At 42.5% G+C, this 22,694-nt stretch overlaps 1 protein-coding gene across 1 annotated transcript in view; it reads left to right on the top strand.

The window, feature by feature from the left end:
- Positions 1-670: 670 nt before the first annotated feature.
- Positions 671-22,694, top strand: part of LOC144695542 (mitochondria-eating protein-like) — a 73,579-nt gene continuing 51,555 nt past the window's right edge. Inside the window, 4 exon segments of the mRNA XM_078566806.1 lie at positions 671-768; positions 2,222-2,387; positions 14,149-14,307; positions 18,964-19,139. Of these exon segments, the coding sequence (XP_078422932.1) occupies positions 671-768; positions 2,222-2,387; positions 14,149-14,307; positions 18,964-19,139 (599 nt within the window).

The following is a 22,694-nucleotide window of genomic DNA, read 5'->3' as shown; positions in this document are numbered from 1 at the left end:
AACACTGCTATGTAAAGATACACAATGGGAATGAACAAGCGCACAGCAAACAGCATTTTAAACATTACAGTCAAAGATAGCAGCTCTATCAGTCCTTGACATTGCAGCCCACATGGGGAAATGTATGTCACAGTAGATGCATCAGAAAATGCGATAGGAGCTGTACTCTTGTGATACATTGAAGGAAGCGAATGGCCAATCGCTTATGCATTGTGATCATTGTCAGAAACTGAACACAAATACTCTACTGGAGGGAGGGAAGCACTAACCTGCATCTATGCTTGTGAACATTGGCACATGTACCTCTATGCTCGATAGTTCACTCTCTGCTTTTATCACTAAGCACTGATTACATTGTTGGCCACATCAAGATCTGGTCATCGAACTGTACCTATCTACATATGGTCAGATCGTCTTCATCAGTACAACTTCAAGGTCGAGTAACTTGCAGGTAAATAGCAAAGGCACATTTGAGGAGAAGCTAGATGGCTAAAAAGAGGGAAGAAGGAATAGAAGGAAATGCTGACAGAAGTTGATGAAGAGGAGTTGGATGATGTTTGTGTCCAGCTTTAAAGCTGTCACAAATTAGTTGGACTACAACAAAGTGGCTGACATGCTTAGTTGTACTACTATCACAGACAGGATTAGCGATGGTGAAGCAACTTGCGACATGATTGCAGTGATTTCACGTACGACCATGAACCTTGTGACGCGAACGGAGCTAAAGGCAAAATCAGTGACAGATAGCATTCTGCGGAAAGTAAGCCAGTAACTGAGTGGCCTCACAAAATAGAAGAAGAACTGGTCTTGTACTACAGAGTAAGAATGAACTCGCATTGTTTGATGATAACCATATTGCACTCGGAACTCGACAGTTACCCTGAAAGTGCTACAGCAAAGTGTGTTACATCTTACTCACAAAGGACAGCCAGGTGCTGTTAAGGTGAAACAATCATCCCATGAAGCAGTCTGGTGACCAGCTATAGATCACTGCAAAGGAGAATGCATTAGAAACTGCATAGCTTGTACACTCAGTGAAAAATATATTCACCCATGTCTCACTCCTCTACAAACGACCCAATGACCAAAGTGCACACTGCCTCTAACAACCAGTGTTTGTTGTTTGTTGTTGACAATCTACATAGCAAATGGCCAGATATTTCTACAGCAAATTCCATAACCACCAGTTCAGTCATTGATATTTTGAACAAGTTGTTTAAAAAATGGGGTTTGCTGGGGGCTACCTCTACAGAAAATGGGCCACAGTTTGTTTCCAGTTAGTTCACAAAGTTCCAAAGAAGCTACAGAAGTAACGACCATCTGATAATGACATCTAACGTGCAAGCCAATCAGCCCAACTAGGCTTTAAAGCTGGAGACAAGCATCATCCAACCCATCTTCATCAACTTCTGCCAGCATTTTCTTCTATTCATTTCTCCCTCTTATTACTCATCTAGCTTCTCCTCAAATGTATCTTTGCTATTTGCCTCAAGATTGAGAGGATGGTTTAAATGACTTGGCTAGGGGATTGCTTAAGATGACACAGTTGCTGGCAAATGGAAAGCCTTCACCGCTGAGCACTTAGGTTAAACACATGCCTAAGATTAGCAAGTGTAGAACAAACATGAAATGAGCTCTACTAAGCTGCAGTATGAAAGGTAAAAGGAAGCACCACAGTGTATATAGGAACCTTCAAAAGCACATTAAAAAGCTGGCGAGATGCAAACAGATATCTGGAAATTAACATAGCTGCTCAACATACAACAAGAAATTAATTCAGTAATTAAGCAGTGAACATCTGCTGTGCCAAATGTAAGGACTTAAAGAATTCCAAAGGGAAAACGGGATTTCACTCCATGAATGTCCAGATAGTGTGTGGCTACAGGATACAGATTCTGAAAGCCTGTGCACGGTACCCAGGCAGCTCCCATGATATGTACATCCTGAGACACTCCCAGTTTACCATGGACCATGGAAGAAGATGGAGAGGATCACTAAGTTGTCTAAGGTTTCTTTCTTTTCCTGCATCCACAGTCGAGAGTTGGCAATTGTCTCGAAAATAATAGGTACAGTTGTTTTATAATGTTAATTCCAAAGTTCTGTTCCATGTTTTATATTTTGAATTACTTGCTTCCTAACTTATGTAGTAATGCCAGTGATTTATTTTTCCTTTAGAATCTCAGGACGTCGTTCTCCTATCTCTTTTTCCCCATGTGACCAGTCACTCACCGACCAGTACTAAACTGACTAGTGCCTCTCGTCACGCTTGATTGGTTTCCCGCTTCAATGATCTTTATGCCAATGAATGTCTGAATGCACAAAATCTCCTTCGACGTTATGTTGATGATCTAGAGATGGTGCAGAAAATAATATTCATTGCCACAACAGTAAGTAGAGTTTACTGTGCACAGTTCCAGCTTCCGTATCACAATAGGGATATAGAAACACTAGAGAGAGTGCATACATTTACAAGGATAGTATAAGAACTGAGTGGATACAAGTATCAGGAAAGATTAAACAGGTTGCGACTCTTTCCCCTAGAAAAGGGAAGACTGAGAGATGACCTGATAGAGGTCTTTAAAGTTATGAAGGAGTTCGATAGGATATACACAGAGAAGAGGTTTCCACTTGTAGGGTAGTCAAAAGCTAGAGGCCATTAAAATAGAAGAGAACCCTAATAAATCCAATAGGGAATTCAGAAATTTCTTTACTTAGAGTAGTGAGAATGTGGAGCTTGTTACCACAGGGAGGAGTTGAGGCAAATAGCATGGATACATTTGAGGGGAAGCAGTAGATAAGTATCCAAGAAAGGAATAGAAGAATATGCTCATAGGATGATAGCAGGTAAGGTGGGAGGAAGCTAAACAATGGCATAGACCTTTTTTGTTGTTTCTGTACTATAAAATTTTATGCAATTCCAATTTATTTGTGTTGAACGAAACTCTGTGCTGCCTCACCTTCACTGACTATTTCTCTGAAATCTCCCCAAATTTGCAAGGAAATTAGAGAGATGCAAGAATTGTAGAATAGTTGTAATGGGGGACTTTAATTATCTGAATATAGACTGGGATAGTAGTAGAGTAAAGGGCAGGGGAGCAAGAGTTCCTAGCGTAGTTCAGGAGAATTTTCTTCAGTATGTTTCCAGTCCAATGAGAAGGGAGGGATTGCTGGACCTGTTTCTTGGGAATGAGGTGGGCTAAATGGATCAGGTATCTATGGGAGAATATTTAGGGGACAGTGACCATTGTATCATAAGGTTTAGGTTGGATACGGAAAAGGATAAAGAAGCAATGCAGAGTATAATAACTGGGAGAGAGCTAACCTCAATGGGATGAGCATGGATCTGGGCTAGATCCTTTGGATTTAAAGGATGGCAGGAAAAACAGTAACTGAACAATGGGTTACCTTTTAAAGAAGAAATAGTTCAAACACGGGGTATATTCCCATGATGGGGAAAGGTAGGGCAAACAAATCCAGAGCTCCCTTACTAATGAAAGAGATAGATATTGAGATGAAAAAAAAGTGTGCTTATGACAGGTGTCAGGTGGATGATACAACTGAGAAGCAGAGTGAATATAGAAGGTTCAGAGGGGAGAGAGAAAAAGCAAATAAGAGAAACAAAGAGAGAGTATGAAAAGGGACTGGCAGCCAGCATAAAGGGGAAATCCGAAAGTCTTCTATAGGCATAGGGTGGTAAAAGGAGGAGTGGGGCTGATTAGAGGCCCCAAAAAGGGGATTTACGCATGGAGGCAGGGGGCATGGCTGAAGTAGTAAGTAAATACTTTGCATCTGTCTTTACCAAGGAAGAAGATGCTACCCAGGTCATGGTGAAAGAGGAAGTACTTCAGACACTGAAGGGTTTAAAATTGATAAGGAGGAAGTATTGGATAGGCTGCCTGTACTTAAAGTTGATAAGGTACCAGGACCAGATGAGATACATCCAAGGATACTGAGGGAAGTGAGGGTGGAATTGCAGAGGCATTGACCATAATTTTTCAGTCTTCCTTGGACTCAGAGTTGGCACCAGTGGACTGGAGAATTGCAAATGTTACACCCTTGTTCAAGAAAATGTATAACGATAAGCCCAGCAACTACAGACCAGTAAGGGGGAGATGGTGGTGCAGTGGTAATGTCACTGGACTAGTAATCCAGAGGCCCAGGTTAATGCTCTGGGGACATGTGTTCAAGTCCCAACATGGCAGCAGCTGATGGGATTTGAATTTAATTAATAATTCTGGAATATCAAGCTAGTCTCAGTAATAGTAACCATGACAACTATCGTCAATTGTTGTAACAACCCACCTCGTTCACTGCCCTTTAGGGAACTGCCATCCTTACCTGATCTGGCCTCGACCTAGACTCCAGACTCACAGCAATGTGGTTGTCTCTTAACTGCCCTCTGAATGGTCAAACTAGCCACTCGGTCAAAGGCAATTGGGGATGGGCAACAGATGCTGGCCTTGCCAGCATTACCCAGGTCCCTTAAAGAATAATAATAAAAGAAAAACCTTGGCGGTTAAACTTCTAGAAACAATAATTCGGAACAAAATTAATAGCCAAATAGGCAAATACAGGCTGATGAATGAAAATCAGCATGGATTTGTTCAGGGCAAAATGTGTTTAACTAACTTGCTGGAGCTTTTTTGATGGGGTAACAGAGGAGGTTGGTGAGGGTAATGTTTTTATGGCGTGCATGAACTTCCAAAAGGCATTTAATACAGTGCCACACAACAGACCTGTGAGCAAAGTCCATGGAATAAAAGAGACAGTAGCAATGTGGATACAAAATTGGCTGAGTGACAGGAAACTGGTTAATAGATGTTTTTCAGACTGGAGGAGCGTTTGTAGTCCACTGGGGTCAGTGTTGGGACTCTTGCTCTTCTTGATGTATATACCTTGATATATACCTTGGCGTACAGGACGCAATTTCAAAATTTGCAGATGATACAAATGTTGAAAGTATTGTGAACTGAGGAGGGTGGTGTAGAACTTCAAAAAGACATAGACAAGTTGAAGGGTGGACACATGGCAAATGAAGTTCAGTGGAGAGAAGTGTGAAGTGATTAATTTTGGTAGGAAGAATGCAGAGATACGATATAAAATGAAGTGTATAATTCTAAAGGGGCAGGAGCAGAGGCAGGTTCAATTGAGGCATTCAAGAGGGAATTACTTTACAGTATTATCTGGAAAGGAAGAGTACGGGAAAAGGTGGAGGGGAGTAGCACTTAGCGAATTTCTCATTCACAGTGCCGGCACAGACATAATGGGCTGAAAGGTATCCTTCTGTGCTGTAACAATTCTATAATTCAATACATATTGTACTAAAGGCTTGTAACATTTCAGATTTTATACAAACAACGATTATCCAAGAATCACCTGGGGGTCAAATTCCCGCTTTTAATATCCCAAGCTAGGCATCATTGATTAGTACTTCTTGATTCAAATGATATTTTCTCTTCTTTCTCAACCGAGGTAGTGCCCTGCATTATGGACTTTGTTTACTCAATAACTAATCTTGTTATTTATTTTTTAAAAAGCTCAGTCCAAAACCAGCTACATGACAATTCCAATCATTTCAATATTCCCTTACATAGAAAAGATTGAAGGGTGATCTTATCAAGGGGTTTAAAACGTTAAAAGGATTTAATAGGGTAGATGCAGAGAAAATATTTCCTCTAATGGGAAATTGAGAGCAAGGGGAAATAATCTTAGTTAGAGTGAGGTCATTTAAGAAGAAAATCAGGAACCACCTTTCACGCAAAGGCTGGTAGAAATTTGGAATCCTCTCCAACTAAATGTTGTGGCTGCTGGGACAATTGGAATTTTCAAGTCTGAGATTTTTGTTAAGTAAGGATATTAAATGGTATAGATAAGTGAATAATGGAGATGATGTACAGATCAGCCATGATATGATTGAATGGTGGGACAGGCTCAAGGTACTATGATGGCCTATTCCTGTCCCTATGTCCCTATTATTTATGTTGAAAGAACAGTAATAAAGTAGATTAGGTAGATGAGTTAAATGTAGGATGTTGGTAAATACCTTGGGAGACATACGAACATACGAATTAGGAGCAGGAATAGGCCATTTGGCTCCTCCAGCCTGCTCTGCCACTCAGTAAGATCATGGCTGATCTGATCGTGGCTTCATTGCCACTTGCCTGCATACCCCAGATACCCTTGGCTCCCCTGTTAGTCAAGAATCTATCTACCTCTGCCTTAAAAATATTCATTGATCCTACCGCTAACACACTCTGGGGAAGAGAGTTCCACGGACTTACCGACCCTTGTGGGAGACCCCTTATTTTTAAACGGTGTACCCTAGTTGTAGTCTACCCACGAGGGGAAACATCCACTTTGTCAAGTGCCCTCAGAATTTTCTATGTTTCAATAAGATCACCTCATTCTTCTAAACTCCAATGGGTATAGGTCCAACCTTTCCTCATTAGATAACCCGATCATTCCAGGAATCAATCAAGTAAACCTTCTGAACTGCTACTAATGGAGTTATCTCCATTCTTAAATAAGGAGACCAAAACTGTACACAGCACTTTAGATGTGGTCTCACCAATGCCCTGTGCAACTGTAGCAAAACATCTCTACTTTTTATATTCCATTCCCCTTACAATAAACAAAGCATTCCATTTGCCTTCCTAATCACTTGCTGTACCTTATCTCTGCAATTTCTCTCCGTTTTGATAATATGCTGCTTTTCTATTCTTCCTGCCAAAGTGAACAAGTTCACATTTTCACACATTATAGTCCATTTATCAAATTTTCACCCAATCACTTAAGCTATCAATATCCCTTTGCAGATTCCTTATGTCCTCTTCACAGCTTACTTTCCTGCCTACGTTTGTGTCATCAGCAAATTTAGCAGCCATACATTCGGTCCCTTCATCCAAATCATTGATATAAGTTGTAAATAGCTGAGGCCACAGCACTGATCTGTGGTGCTCCACATGTCACATCTTGCCAACCCAAAACTGACCCATTTATCACTAAGATAAAAGCAAAAAACTGCGGATGCTGGAAATCCAAAACAAAAATAAATATACCTGGAAAAACTCAGCAGGTCTGACAGCATCTGCAGAGACGGAAATCCTGTCGGACAGATGAGCAATACTCCTTCAAGGTAGGCATTCCTTGAAGAGAAGTGGCAGTCAATTAAACACTAAGATAAAAGCAAAAAACTGCGGATGCTGGGAATCCAAAACAAAAATAAAAATACCTGGAAAATTTATCACTAATCTCCGTTTCCTGTTAGCTAACCAATCCTCTATCCATGCTAATATATTACTCCCTACACCATGAGCTCTTATTTTGTGTAGTAACCTTTGAGATGGCACCTGTCAAATGCCTGCATTTAACTCATCTACTTGATTTCATTACCTTTCCTCTCTGAAGTTCTTAAATGTGTGGTTTACCACCCAAACCTGTGCCCATCTTTCCAGCAATTACATGAATGAACCTGTAATCAGGTTGCTATTCCTGCCACAGCACTGAAACGGCCTTCACCAAAGTCATAAAATAACGTGCTCTGACAAAAGATCATTGATCTGAATTGTTAGCTCTGTATCTCTATCACAGGCGCTGCCAGACCTGCTGAATTTCTGTGTTGTCAGAAATATGAGGAAAGACTTGAAAATGCGGTACTGATTTTGTACAAAATAGGCAGAAAAAGACTGTTTCCATTGACTCTACAACTAGAGGACAGATATAATAAAAGATATTTAGGACAGAAGGCAGGAGAAATGTTTACATGGTTTGTGAGGCTGTAGAATACACTACTGGATTTAGCAGTTTGAAGCCAAGAACATGACAAGTTTTAAAACTAGAATAAATAGGTGTTTGGAGGAAAGGGGAATAATGGGATTTGGGCACATTGGATTAGGACTAGTACCTGTGTGGAGGATAAAAAATCAGCATAGGCAAGTTGGACTAAATTTAATGCTTCTGTGTCGTAACTCCTGTGTAATTTTATATTTTTTGGCAGTTTGGGATTGGGAAGGCCCAGTGTCACCTTTTAGATGTTCATGACACATGCTATAACGATGGTTTTGTGGTGCAAGTAACTGCTTCATTGTCTATAAGCTGAAAAAAAAATCTTTTCCAACAACTGTGTAGGGTGACATGGCCTCTTTCAGGTCATGTTATAATATTTAGTGCAGTGGCACTTTCTAGCACTGGATGGCAGTGCAGACAGCAGTTTTTCTGTGATAAAAGCAAAGAACTGCGGATGCTGGAAATCCAAAACAATTCTGTTGAAGGGTCATGAGGACTCGAAACGTCAACTGTGCTCTTCTCCACCGATGCTGCCGGACCTGCTGAGTTTTTCCAGGTATTTCTGTTTTTGTTTTTGTAGCAGTTTCTCTGCATCCAGCGCTGGTTTTTTTGAAGTATGGGTAACGTTAATTTTCACCTCTGCGCCTTTAGGGAACTAGTGTGGTGCTTAAGTTTGGAGCCTAGGACCTGAGCTAGTATATTAGTGAGAGGCAGGAGTAGCTCATTGTTCATTAAAGTAAAGATAAGGGGATAGTGCAGAAAGGAAAGTGCTGCTGTAACGAAAGATCAGATTTGTAATTGTGCAACAGAAGTTATTTTTCCTCAAGAAAGGATTCTATCCTAAACTGACAACAGCACAGGAAAGATATCTGTTTTGCATTGCAACAGGAAAGCTCTTACTTTTTGATCTGTGCCAAATGTACAGTTTTCCACTAGTGCACAATCTAAGCCACCGTTTGAAGCTTTGTAACCATGAAAGTAGTTGATATGTAAAGTATATGTTAACTAGGATAAGATAGAAGATGCATGACAATCCAATTGTATAAACCAAAATAAATAGAGAATTTTTATTCTTTCCAAGGGTCATAAAAAAGAAGTTGGTGGGGTGGGGGGGGGGCAGATGGAATATTCTGAAATATTATAGATGAGGAGCCTCAATTTTTCTTACTCAACCATAAATTGGGTTGTGTACTGTTTGCAAACTCCTGACTTAAATTCTGGATGAACCTGGCCATATTTCCAGGTTAATACATTGGGGGAGTGTTGGGTGGATGACTGGCTGGGAATTGGTGTTTGCTCTAAATTAAGAGACAGGTCATGTGCACTGCCTCTGGTCTGTGGATGACTGTTTTGACCTGCTTTCTGCTGACAGAAGTTGCAGCCAAGCCAAATTTCCACTGCATTCACAGCCCTGCTGCATTAAAGAATGGGGGGAAAAATACTTGCCTGAGGCAAGTGGAAATTGCTGAAGGTTACTGATGTCCTTTTCCAGATAAGAAGCAGCACTGTCTTTGCAGCTCCTAACTGGCACAGATATATATGGCAGAATCCCTAGTGGGAGGGGATGTTGTTCTTCCTGCACCATTTCCATGCCATGCAAACATGTTTTTCAGGCAGTTTCCTTGCTGGGTATGTCCTAGAAAATGTTCAAACTGAGCAGTAACCCAGCATTACTATTTGCCTCCTAATGCTTTCAGAACTGATGTGCACATCCATTAGTTCCGGGATGTCATCTCAAAATAATGATGGATGGGTTCAGGGGACAGAGGAAAGAATATTGTATCTCCTAATGGAATTGATTAATTTGGGTCTCCTACTTGTCAAGGCGCTATGGTTGCTGAGGAATGTCTTTTTAACACACAGTTGTTCCATAGCCTTTCAATAAAAGGGCAAACAGCTATAGTGCTATACTTATATTGGTATGATCACAGCTGATGTTACTACTGGACAAGTCAGATCCAAGAGTGAAACCTGGCTTGATAGATCCTAACTTTTATTTTTTTTAGAAGCCATGGAGGTAAGTTACTGATCGAATTCACAGGAGTTTGCTGATGAGCTTTTAACACACAAAATAAAACCTTTTATTAAACAAGTAAAATGAACTATATTACACCAGACAAAAAAGGTTGGAAAAATCTTAATACAAACACTAGAATGTGATTCAAATATTCACTAGTCTATCTCTTTAAAGACGCATACAAATCAGGAAAGATAAAACAATTTACCATATCTATGTTATACTCTAATATTCAGGGTAAGTATGCAGTACATGTGGTCAGACGCACTGCATTCCAAATTAAATGACAGATGCGACCAAAGCAAACTCTATGGATCTCTCAACAACCCACCCTGATGCTTGTCACACCATGAGCCAACCGGTCTCACTGAACTCTATCTTTCTCATGAGGGTTTCAATTTCTATGTTCGAAGAACTCGCCTTGGAATTTTCTCCAAACATCGCTCCCACTTGGTCAGCTTCAACAAGAATCAAGCTCCAGGGTTTCAATCTCACCTTCTGAGATTCCTTACCCCCAGATCTCCGAGCACACTCGAGCTTCACCTTCCAAGCACGTTTTCAGATCTCTGGCTGTGCCAAGCAGAACACCACTGCTCCAAAAGGGTACCTATTCCCTTACAGCCTGCAGAATGGTGTCACCAGCCTTTGGTTGGCTGCCCCCTCAGATCTTCAGGACTTCTCTCGAGCCCACTTCACTTCAAGCCTGCTCCTCGCAGCTCTTTCTTTAACCTGGAGCCTTTTCCTCTGCTCCTTTCTCTCAACTTTACTTAACAGGATTTGTTTCTGATCTCTGCCCTTGTCCCTTATCTGGGACTGTCTTCTGGGACAAAAACAGAATTACCTGGAAAAACTCAGCAGGTCTGGCAGCATCGGTGGAGAAGAAATCAGTTAACGTTTCGAGTCTTCATGACCCTTCGGCAGAACTGAGTATAGTTAGGAGAAAGGTGAAATATAAGCTGGTCTAAGGTGGGGAGGTGGGGGGAGAGAGAAGTTGAGGATGGGATGATTGTGGAGATAAGCAAGCAGTGATAGGAGCAGATAATCAAAAGATGTCACAGACAAAAGGATCAAAGAGGTGTTGAAGGTGGTGATATTATCTAAGAAAAGTGCTAATTAAGAATGGAAGGCAGGATACTCAAGGTACAGCTCTAGTGGGGGTGGGGTGGAAAGACTAACAAAGTTTTAGTTTTAGATTTAAAAATAATGGAAATAGGTGAGAAAAGAAGAATCTATATAAATTATTGAAAAAAAAGGGAGGGGGGAGAAACGGGGTGGGGATGGGGGGAGGGGGAGTTTAAGATCTAAAGTTGTTGAATTCAATATTCAGCCCGGAAGGCTGTAAAGTGCCTAGTCGGAAGATGAGGTGCTGTTCCTCCAGTTTGCGTTGGGCTTCACTGGAACAATGCAGCAAGCCAAGGACAGACATGTGGGCAAGAGAACAGGGTGGAGTGTTAAAATGGCAAGCGACAGGGAGGTTTGGGTCTTTCTTGCGGACAGACCGCAGGTGTTCTGCGAAGCGGTCGCCCAGTTTGCGTTTGGTCTCTCCAATGTAGAGGAGACCGCATTGGGAGCAACGAATGCACTAGACTAAGTTAGGGGAAATGCAAGTGAAATGCTGCTTCACTTGAAAGGAGTGTTTGGGCCCTTGGACGGTGAGGAGAGAGGAAGTGAAGGGGTAGGTGTTGCATCTTCTGTGTGGGCATGGGGAGGTGCCATAGGTGGGGGTTGAGGAGTAGGGGGTGATGGAGGAGTGGACCAGGGTGTCCCGGAGGGAACGATCCCTACGGAATGCCGCCAGGGGGGGTGAAGGTAAGATGTGTTTGGGGGTAGCATCATGCTGGAGTTGGCGGAAATGGTGGAGGATGATCCTTTGAATGCGGAGGCTGGTGGGGTGATAAGTGAGGACAAGGGGGAGCCTATCATGTTTCTGGGAAGGAGGAGAAGGCGTGAGGGCGGATGCGCGGGATATGGGCCGGACACGGTTGAGGGCCCTGTCAACGACCATGGGTGGAAAACCTCAGTTAAGGAAGAAGGAGGACATGTCAGAGGAGCTGTTTTTGAAGGTAGCGTCATCAGAACAGATGCGACGGAGGCGAAGGAACTGAGAGAATGGGATGGAGTCCTTACAGGAAGCGGGGTGTGAGGAGCTGTAGTCAAGGTAGCTGTGGGAGTCGGTAGGCTTGCAATGGATATTGGTGGACAGTCTATCATCCGAAATTGAGACAGAGAGGTCAAGGAAGGGAAGAGAAGTGTCAGAGATGGACCATGTGAAAATGATGGAGGGGTGGAGATTGGAAGCAAAATTAATAAATTTTTCCAGGTCCCGACGAGAGTATGAAGCAGCACCGAAGTAATCATCGATGTACCGGAGAAAGAGTTGTGGGAGGGGGCCGGAGTTGGACTGGAACAAGGAATGTTCCACATACCCCATAAAGAGACAGGCATAGCTGGGGCCCATGCGGGTACCCATAGCCACACCTTTTATTTGGAGGAAGTGAGAGGAGTTAAAGGAGAAATTGTTCAGTGTGAGAACAAGTTCAGCCAGACGGAGGAGAGTAGTGGTGGATGGGGATTGTTCGGGTCTCTGTTCAAGGAAGAAGCTAAGGGCCCTCAGACCATCCTGGTGGGGGATGGAGGTGTAGAGGGATTGGACATCCATGGTGAAGAGGAAGCGGTTGGGGCCAGGGAACTGGAAATTGTTGATGTGACGTAAGATGTCAGAGGAATCACGGATGTAGGTGGGAAGGGACTGGACAAGGGGAGAGAGAAGGGAGTCAAGATAACGAGAAATGAGTTCCGTGGGGCAGGAACAGGCTGACACGATCGGTCTGCCAGGACAGTTCTGTTTGTGGATTTTGGGTAGGAGGTAGAAGCGGGCCGTCCGAGGTTGGGCGACTATCACGTTGGAAGCTGTGGGAGGAATATCTCCAGAGGAGATGAGGTCAGTGACAGTCCTGGAAACAATGGCTTGATGTTCTGTGGTGGGGTCATGGTCCAGGGAGAGGTAGGAGGAAGTGTCTGCGAGTTGACGCTCAGCCTCCGCGAGGTAGAGGTCAATACGCCAGACAACAACAGTACCACCCTTGTCAGCGGGTTTGATGACAATGTTGGGGTTGGACCTGAGAGAACGGAGTGCAGTGAGTTCAGAGAGAGACAGATTAGAATGGGTGAGAGGAGCAGAGAAATTGAGACGGCTAACGTCACGCCGACAGTTCTCAATGAAAAGATCAAGAGAAGGTAAGAATCCAGAGGAACTGACTGTCTTCTGGGACCTCTTTCTGCCCCACTCCCTAGTTTGAGACCTCTTCCTTGGTTTGGGACCTCCTCTCTGTCTCTTTCCTAAGTCCTACTCCCTGAGACACTGCCTCTCAAATAGCACTTCAATTCCAGGTCACCTGACTTGCTTTTTGTGCCATTTCACAATTTTTCTTCCTTTTGTGCACGTGCGCAGGGCTGGTTCCCGGCCTGAAGACGAGAAAAACCACTAACTGTGAATCTATGGCTGTCCCCCAGCCAGCGCATGCGCAGGAGACATGGAAACAGAAAAAGACTCTGCACACGTGCGGCCAGTTCCCGACCAGCACTTGTGCAGAATCCCGAGGTCTGGCGGGAACTGGAGTTCCCGAACCCGGAGGGAAGTGTTCAAGTTTTGGAACCAATATAATGAGCTGAAACGTTTTCCTCCACTGGTAGTGGCAACTCTATATATGGCTTTGTGGGTGGTGGTAGCTTTCCAGTACTTCGTCCCAGTAACCATTCTCCCTGTCTAAGTCTAGGCACGAGTGTCCATGGAGTGCACTCTGTGCAAGTCATGACAGCCAAGCTCAATACTCTTTTCTATGCCGCTACCAACACACACACTTCCAACAGTGGATAACAGTCAGGAGCTGGAATCCTGGCCGATGGATAGTGATTTATCATGCCTTTAGTACCCAACCAGTTGAGATTAGTTAACTTGGCACAAACCAGGAATTAAATCCTTGACTGACTTGGTCTCTGTTATTCAGTACCACACCATGTACACAGTAAAACACTTTCCTACTGAGCATAGAGGGAATAAGCAGAAAAAATTCCTTCTCCAACTATTTAAGTTATTTTGGGCCATGCTATAAAGATTGTTTTCACTCCTTAAATGAAACACACACCATTTTTCTTGTGTGCTATCATCCCCAGAAGAAATGCAACTTAAGTGGCAAACAGACCAGAATGGACTGTGAGCTTGAATTAGTGATGTGCAATGAAAACCCATTAAGGCAAATATCCCAAAAATGGAACAGCTTATAAAACATCAAAAGGTACAGGGTAATTCTTGTTTCTAACCTGATTGTTTTCCCCATTGAACATAGGAGGCATTCCAAGCAGCCAAAATGGCTTTCCGACAATTCAAACTGCGTGTAAGGAAAACACTTTCTCCCTCTCACCTTGGGCCAGAGTCATTGGATGAAACTGTGATGGATTATATCATTCGCAACCTGGATCTCTATGATGTCCAGTCCAGCATTAATGTATGTATGAATGAAAGTACATTGGAAAAATGTGTCAAGTGCGCTGTAGACTCTTGTTTGTATAATTGATTCAATTTATTATGTGTACGCCTTTTCACTACTGTTTAAGATAATTTTAGGTTCACAACCTGTGGGATTTGAACTTGCAATGTCTTGATTTTCTAGTCCAGTAGCATAACCACTAGGCTATCGGCCTCATGTCCAACCCCATGGTGCAAACCATCGTGTTATGACACAGAAGGCTGTCACATATTAAAATAATCCAGTTAAATTGAATAATCCATGCTATCCACTTACTTATATAAAAGCAAATTACTACGGATGCTGGAAAGCTGAAGCAAGAACAGAAAATACTGGAAAATCTCAGCAGGTCTGGCAGCATCTGTGGAGAGAGAAACAGAGGGCAGAATCTTGCCTCGGATGGCGTGTGGGCCCACCGGCTCAGCAGCGGGCGGACAGCTGACGCCCGTCACTGAAACGGGACCCACCACCATTTTAAGTGGGTAGGCCAATTAAGGCCCACCCAGCGGCATCCCTGACGGGAAGTGCTATGCGCACGAAAGAGTGCACTTCTCCCGGAGGCAAAGTCCTGTCTCAGGGAGATGGCTGACAGTAGAAAAAACTTTAAAAATAGAAACATTAAAAAATTATTAACATGTCCCCCTCATGACAATGTCACACGAGATGGGACATGTTAATAAAGAACACATAAACTTTATTAATTTTTTACAAAACGGACATGAAACTCCATCCCACCAGTGGATGAAGTTTCATGAATAATCTGGAGCCCGCTGGGGCTCCTGGCCTGCCTGCCAGCCTTAAGGTTGGCTGGGTAGGTTTTTACTTACTTTAATTAACCTGTCAATGGCCTCAATTGGCCATTGACAGGTCAACGGGCGGACAGCTGATTTTGCTGTCCGCCCGCCTTCCTAAAAATTTAAATGGGGCGGGATGACATTGGGGGTTCCTCCCGTCGTCATCCTGCGTCATTTTCCCCTCGGTGAGCGGGCCCTGCCCCCAAATCGCTGAGGGGAAAATCCTGGCCAGAGTTAATGTTTCGAGTCCATATGACCCTTCTTCAGGACTAAAGGGAAGTGGAAATGTGATGAAATTTATACTGATTAAGGGGGGTGGAGCAGGTGAAGCTGGATAGAAGGTCAGCGATAGGTGGGTACAAAGGAGAGATTGACAAAGATGTCATGAACTAAAGGACAAAGGGAGTGCTAATGGCAGTGGTTAGTGCTAACAAAGATGCTGATAGCGGCGTAAAGGTAAGAAAGCAAAATGCAATAATGGCAGAACAAGGGTAAACATTGTGTGAAAGAACAACATGGAACAAGTAACAGATGGCCCTTTAGGGGATGGGACAGGGGGAGGGAGCAGTGGTGGGGAAAAACGATAGAAAATGGGATAGATGAGATAAAAAAGGGGATAAAACAATGAATAAATGAATGAAAATAAGGGGATAAAAATAAAAATGAATGGATAAAAAAGGGGTGAGCTTGGAGGAGAGAGTTCATGGTCTGAAGTTGTTGAACTCAATGTTAAGTCCGGAAGGCTGTAAAGTGCCTAATCAGAAGATGAGATGCTGTCCCTCCAGTTTGAGTTTCACTGGAACATTGCAGCAGGTCAAGGACGGACATGTGGGCATGAAAGCAGGATGGTGCGTTAAAATGGCAAGCAACAGGAAGGTCTGGGTCATGCTTGCGGACAGACCAAAGGTGTTCCGCAAAGCAGCCACCCAGTCTGCATTTGGTCTCCTCCCCAATGTAGAGGAGACCACATTGGGAGCAGTGAATGCAGTAGACCAAATTGAAGGAGGTGCATCTGAAAGGAGTGTGTGGGCCCTTGGAAGGTCAGGAGGGAGGAGGTAAAGGGGCAGGGAAAGTGCCATGGAAAGGGGATGAGGTATTGGGGGTGCTGGAGAAGTGGACCAGGGTGTCCCGGAGGGAACAGCCCATATGGAATGCTGAGGGGGTGGCGGGGGGTGTGAGGGGAAGATGCGTTTTGTGGTGTCATCATGCTGGAGTTGGCGGATATGGCGGAGGATGATCCTTTGAATGTGGAGGCTGGTGGGGTGAAAAGTGAGGACAAGGGGGACCCTACAATGGTTCTGGGAGGGAGGGGAAGGTGTGAGAGCAGAGGCGTGGGAGATGGGTCGGATATGGTTGGGGGCCCTGTCAACCACAGTGGGGAACCTCGGTTAAGGAAGAAGGAAGCGCCATTTTGGAAAGTGGCATCATCGGAACAGATGCAACAGAGGCGAAGGGACTGAGAGAATGGGATGGAGTCCTTACAGGAAGCTCTGAAGAAGGGTCATATGGATTCGAAACATTAACTCTGTTTTTTTCTCCACAATGCTGCTAGACCTGCTGAGTGTGAGTTTTTCCACATTTTCTGTTTTTGACCCACTTACTTATACTGGAAATCAAAAAGAGTTGGAATAGTTTTGAATCTTTCAATTTCAGTTTTCGTTTAACATATATTAAAATATTTATTATTTATGTTGATTAGAAACACTAAGGGCAGAATTTTGCTCTTGGTGTGCGGGATCTGCGGTGGGGGGGCGGGGTCAGGAAGCCGACCACTGCCCATGATCGGCAGCAGTCTGTGACGTCCAGCGTGATTCGCAAGTGGCAGCACTGAGCGCTGCCTGTGCGGGGCGGAGGGAGTGCGAGCAGGCCTAGCGCGGACTTCACACATGCATGTGAGAGAGTGTAAAATAATCTCCCTGAGGCACGGAACTACCTTGGGGAGGTGAAGAATTAAAAAAAGATAAAGAGCAGAAAAATTAGTGAAACATGTCCCATCATGTGACTCTGTCACATGAGCAGGGACATATTTTTAATTACAAAATGAAGTTTTTATTTGTATTTCTTTTGGAAACCTCATCCCGCCCATGGATGAGGTTTCCAAAAAAATGCAAAGGCCGCTTGGCCTTTTCGCATACCCGTCAACTGTTAGGTTGGACTGGCAGTGAAAAATTCAGGACAATTGATTACTTAATGGCCTTAATAGTCCTTTTAATTGTCAGCGGGCACACTGCTGGCTCTGGCACGTGCCCGCCGACTGAACTATCATGCGACTACGTGTTGAATTTGGCATGCTTGGCTGATGTCAATGCGTGTCATTTCACGCTCGGTCGGGTCCAGCGTGCACCTGCCCACTGAACTAAAAATTTTGCCCTAAATATTTCAGAAAAATTTTCTTATGCTTGTTATGTTGGTCTCATAAATATCAGCTTAAGAAAATAGAAGTGATTATTGAACATAAGGTAGGATCAGAATAACTAATGCTTTCCTTCAGTATTTTAACAGAGGTGTTAATTATTGCTTCCATCAAATAGTGGAGGAATTTGAAATGTTATGCACTCATATAGCAACATCAGCGATGGTAACTTATATCCTAGCATTTATTTTTGGATATTTGCAAGAGCTGAAAATATCTGTACAGGAATACCCTTGAATACCCAGACCCACGTCTGTAACTATTACAATTCGCTGAAAACAAACAACAAACTTAATCGACCCTCAGCCCTTTTCAGATCATGGTCCATATACATTAGTAATGATGCAGCTCGATTTTTAAAGAGAAAAACTTGCAGCTGGAATACATTAAACGAAACCAAATACTAACCTGATTTGCTTACATGGCCAGTATTTAGCATTCATACATTTTAATTAATGTCTTGAAGCAGAATTTTTTTTTTTTTACAGGTTGATCCACACAAAAGAAAAGGGGAATGAAAAGAAATCTTTAGTGCCTGTTTATTTAGTCATGATGAGCTTGTCTTATTTCTGATTTTAATTTGGACTGATATCTGTCCTTTGTTGTGTTTCCCCTTACCAAGAGGATTCTTCTTTTAGTATGGCAGCAGACTTGAGTTCCTTTATGAATAAACAGGGCGGGGTGAAATTATCTTGGGCAGTAGTGCCAAATAGATGACAGTGCTTTAGCGGTCGGTTTTATACCACGCCGATTTTCTTTTCCGTTGACTTCATAGACTGCCGTTAGTGGGCACCCATTCCACTAAAGCTGCATCTATTGTACCCACAATACAAAGAAGGCTGAATAGTCTGGCTGGAGGACACTCACCTGTTGCAGTAGGAGAGCTATCCAGCCTAATCCCACCTTCCAGCTCTTGGTCCATAGCCCTGTAGGTTATACCACTCCAGTGAATATCCAAGTGTTCTTTTTAAATGCGTTGAGTGTTTCTGTCTCTACCACCTTTCAGGCAATGAGTTCCATATCGATTCCCAATGAAAGTCTTAAGGTTGGACGGGCAGCCCAGACAATCAGTTTAATTAGGTGATTATTGGCCTTAACAGGCCTTTGACTGTTTAGCGGACACACAGCCGACTCCGGTGCATGCCTACCAAACTGAAGATCGGAATGACGCGCGGTGGCGTCGGGACACAAGCCTCCCGCACGCCGACCAGAAGTTTCAGGCTTATGTTCTGAATCTCTAACTTGTTTGGTGAATTTTTCTAAACTTGCAGGGCAGCCACTGACCTCAACTAGCTTAAAGTCAACTGTGATGTTATAGCTGAAAGTCTCACTTTAATTCACCAGTATTTTTGTGGGATATAATACTGGATGAGACATGTTTAACTATAGGATGGCCTGTTTTTTTTAAAAAAAGACTTGTTTCAACAGGATGTGATCCGCAACATGAGTGTCAATCCTAAGATTTCCTTCCCACCTGAGGTTGACTTTATAATGATCAGCAGTTTTATCCGTGATGTGTGCCGTGTAGCCTTTGCCATGCAGACGCTGGAGCCCCCGCTTGACGTTGCCTTCACAACAGATGGTGAACTTTTCAATGAGAAAAAGTGAGAGTGCCCTCCATTTTATCACAATGAACTAAACTAGTGTTTGTGGTGAGCAAATTGCCTCCTCCTACACATCTGGAAAAAGTGTGTGCTAAGCAACCCAGCATTGTTCAAAGTTGCTACTGCGTTTCCGCACCGTTGAGTGCTGGCTACTCTTCAAAAGGACCTCATTGGCTGTGATATTCTGAGGCTGTGTAAGGCACTATATAAATGCAAGTCTTTTAAGCAAACCTAGCATATCATACCAGAGATGTTATAATTGTAGGAAGTCCAAGAATGTCAACATTTTCTATGTTTCTATAGGCATCAAGGGGGATGGGAAGAATGCGGGTGTACAGTGTTGAGATAGAGGATCATCCCATGATTATATTGAATGGCAGAGCAGGCATGGAGGGGCAAATAACCTACTCCTGCTCCTATGAAATGTTTATATCCATAAATCATGAATAATGCCTAATTGAAGGGGGATTGTCCCCATTTTGGGAGGGAGAGAGCCTGGAGGAGTTAACATAATTTTAACCACAATGGCACCACAAGAAAGCTTCTAGATAGTTTTGAGACACTTTGACATTTTCATAGTACATATTTAGTGTATTGGTGTAGTTGGAATTTATTCCAGTAACTTGCTGATGGTAACAACCTGTCTTTAAAACTTTATTTTTGGCTTTTTATATTTATGTTCCATAAAGCAATCGGTGCTGTGACATTCAATGGGAATTCTTTAAATGTGTTGAGCTACAGGTCAATCAGTGGTATCTAACCTAGTTACTCACCATTGTTTCGTATCCCAATTATATTTCTCTACCAGCGATATCAGCAGACAGAGGTTTAATGGACTTGTGTGACATTCCTCTATCGGCCACTATAACATAAGTGTTAACCCATTTATTTCATTTGTGTTAACACCCTTCCATGATCATACTGAAAGGCAGAGCAGGTTGGATGAGCCATATGGCCTACTCCTGTTCTTATTTCTTGTGTTCTTCCAAAAATGGCAATCAGAGGAGTTTCATATTAATGTAAATATTTATCCACTGATATTGCCAATAATTGTTTCTCGGCCTTTATTTCTTCTAAAAAGGGGAAAGCAATGCATTAACCTAACTATTACTTTGTCTGCAATGATACTGGAGAGAAGTGATATTGGAAACAGATTTCCTCTCCTGAAGGACATTAGTGAACCAGATAGGTTTTTACAACAACCTAGTAGTTTCATGATCATTATTAATGAGACTAGCTTCTTATTCCATTTATTGGATTTAAGTTCCCTCATGATGGGATTTGAACTCATGTCTCCGGAGAATTAGTTGGGCCTCTGGATTACTAGTCCAGTAACATTGCTACTGTCCCCTTAAATTTGCTGTCTCTAAAATCTAAATCCACTTCCTCACTTTTAAAAATATTTTATCATCACGAATCACAGCAAAAATAATAAATGCAGATCTTCTTGGGATGTTGCACAGCATTAGAAGTGCTACATAAATTTGAATTTATTATTGTATTCATTGAATTACACGACCTGTGTTTCTCCTGAATTCCCTGTTGGACTATCCTCCATGTATGCCTGGTTGTGAACTCTCCAAGGTCTGTGGGATCGCCTCTCAGCCTTTGCTTTCCTAGAAAGAGAATCCCAGCCTGCAGCAGTCTTTCCTGATACTGGTAATTATGGCCTCAAGTTATAATTCGTATTGGAATTTGGTGGACTGCTGACTTGAAGGCTTTCTCTTGTAGGCTAAATAGAGAGAAACTCTCCTTGCAGAAAATTGACAGCATTGTGGAGCCTTGAAAAAATAATCCCATGGACCTGGCTTCAGAGGATAGGAACAGGAGTAGGCTGTTTAGCACATGGAGCTGCTCAATTAGGACCAGCTCTCAGGGTTATGAGTCCAGTAACAAAACCGCTACACTACTGCACCAGATGAGCTTTTTGTACATGATGATCTAAGTCCTCAAGTTCTTTGAAGTATATTTCACTTTATACAAGGCTAAACAGCCACTTGTCCAACTCTGTAATTTGTTGAAGAGGAGTGGCAGTCAATTAAACACGGAGATAAAAACAAAAAACTACTGCGGATGCTGGAAATCCAAAACAAAAACAGAATTACCTGAAAAAACTCAGCAGGTCAGTTCTGTTGAAGGGTCATGAGGACTCGAAACGTCAACTCTTTTCTTCTCCGCCGATGCTGCCAGACCTGCTGAGTTTTTCCAGGTAATTCTGTTTTTGTTTTGGATTTCCAGCATCGGCAGTAGTTTTTTGTTTTTATCTCTGTAATTTGTCACCAGTTCCCTTTATGCCATAGGCAGACTTAGCCATTTGAGCCTGTTCAGTTGTTTAAATAGATATGGGTGATATGAACCTGAATTTCTTTACTTGCCTTTACATGCAGAAAAGGGGTTTCTGCTCTTGCAAAAAGTAACACTAGCAGGCAAAACTCTTGAGAAATCTCCTGGCTTAGTCTTTTGGTTAATGACTACATGAGCATCATTCCGGAGTTGAAATAACTAACAACCATAATAAAATGATAGAGACAGAATTCGGTATCACTTTGTTCCTGCTCTGCCACTGCAAGGCCAAATTTAAAATCAAAACTCAAAACAAACTGCTGGAAATTCACAGTGGATTAATCAACACCTGAAAGATAAAGGAAGGTTATTAAGTTCTAGGCCCCAATATATAATCTTTCCCTTTTCTTTTTTGGATGTTAATTAACATACCATGCATTTCTGTCATTTTCTGGTTTTATTTCAGATTCCCAGAATTCGTAATTATCTTTTAAGCATAAAAGTAAGTTTTGTTAAGAAGTGCACCAAAACTTTGAGTCACAACCTTTCTCTGTTTTGTATTGTAACAAAGTAATTAACAACTTTACTTTAAATTAATCATTTGCTCAGAAATGAGTGAAAAATGATGGGATTTGACAGGTAACTTTCTGATGTGCTGGCATTTTTTTTGCAAGGCACAGTTGGTAAATGACCACTTTTATGTATTTGTGTAATGGAAAAAAAGATACAAATTGTAAAATATTTAAGGAATTGAAATTAAAATTGTACAAAAGTAGGACACAGTGCAAAGTATTTGTATGCGAAACTGGTCTGATCGAGTAGCCTTTTCTCAAATACAGCTATACAAAACTGGACAGAAGCAAGTTCATTTCTTAAAATTGCTGTTAACCACCTCAAATAGTGAGGAAGCAAAAGAAAGAATTGCCCTTTCACGACCTCAGGACATCCCAAAATACTTCACAACCATTGAAGTAATTTTGAACTGTAGTCACTACTGTAATGTAGGGAAATATACCACCCAATTTGCACATAGCAAGGTCTGCAAACAGATGATCTGTTTTACTGGTGATAGCTGGGGTATAAATCTAGCCAGGACACTAGTGGGGGGTTGGGGCTGCCCTGCTGTTCTTCAATCTTGCTAGGGTAGTTTAAAATATCATTTGAAATCGGCACTACCAACGGTGCAGCACTCGCTCAATATGTCATTGGAGTGCCAGCCTGGATTACACGTTCCAGTTTCTGGACTGCAGCTTGTTTGAATGCACCATCACC

This window comes from Cetorhinus maximus, chromosome 1 (genome assembly GCF_964194155.1).
Source record: "Cetorhinus maximus chromosome 1, sCetMax3.hap1.1, whole genome shotgun sequence".
NCBI lineage: Eukaryota > Metazoa > Chordata > Chondrichthyes > Lamniformes > Cetorhinidae > Cetorhinus > Cetorhinus maximus.
The sequence above is the reverse complement of the archived record's forward strand: the minus strand, read 5'-3'. Positions and strand labels throughout refer to the sequence as shown.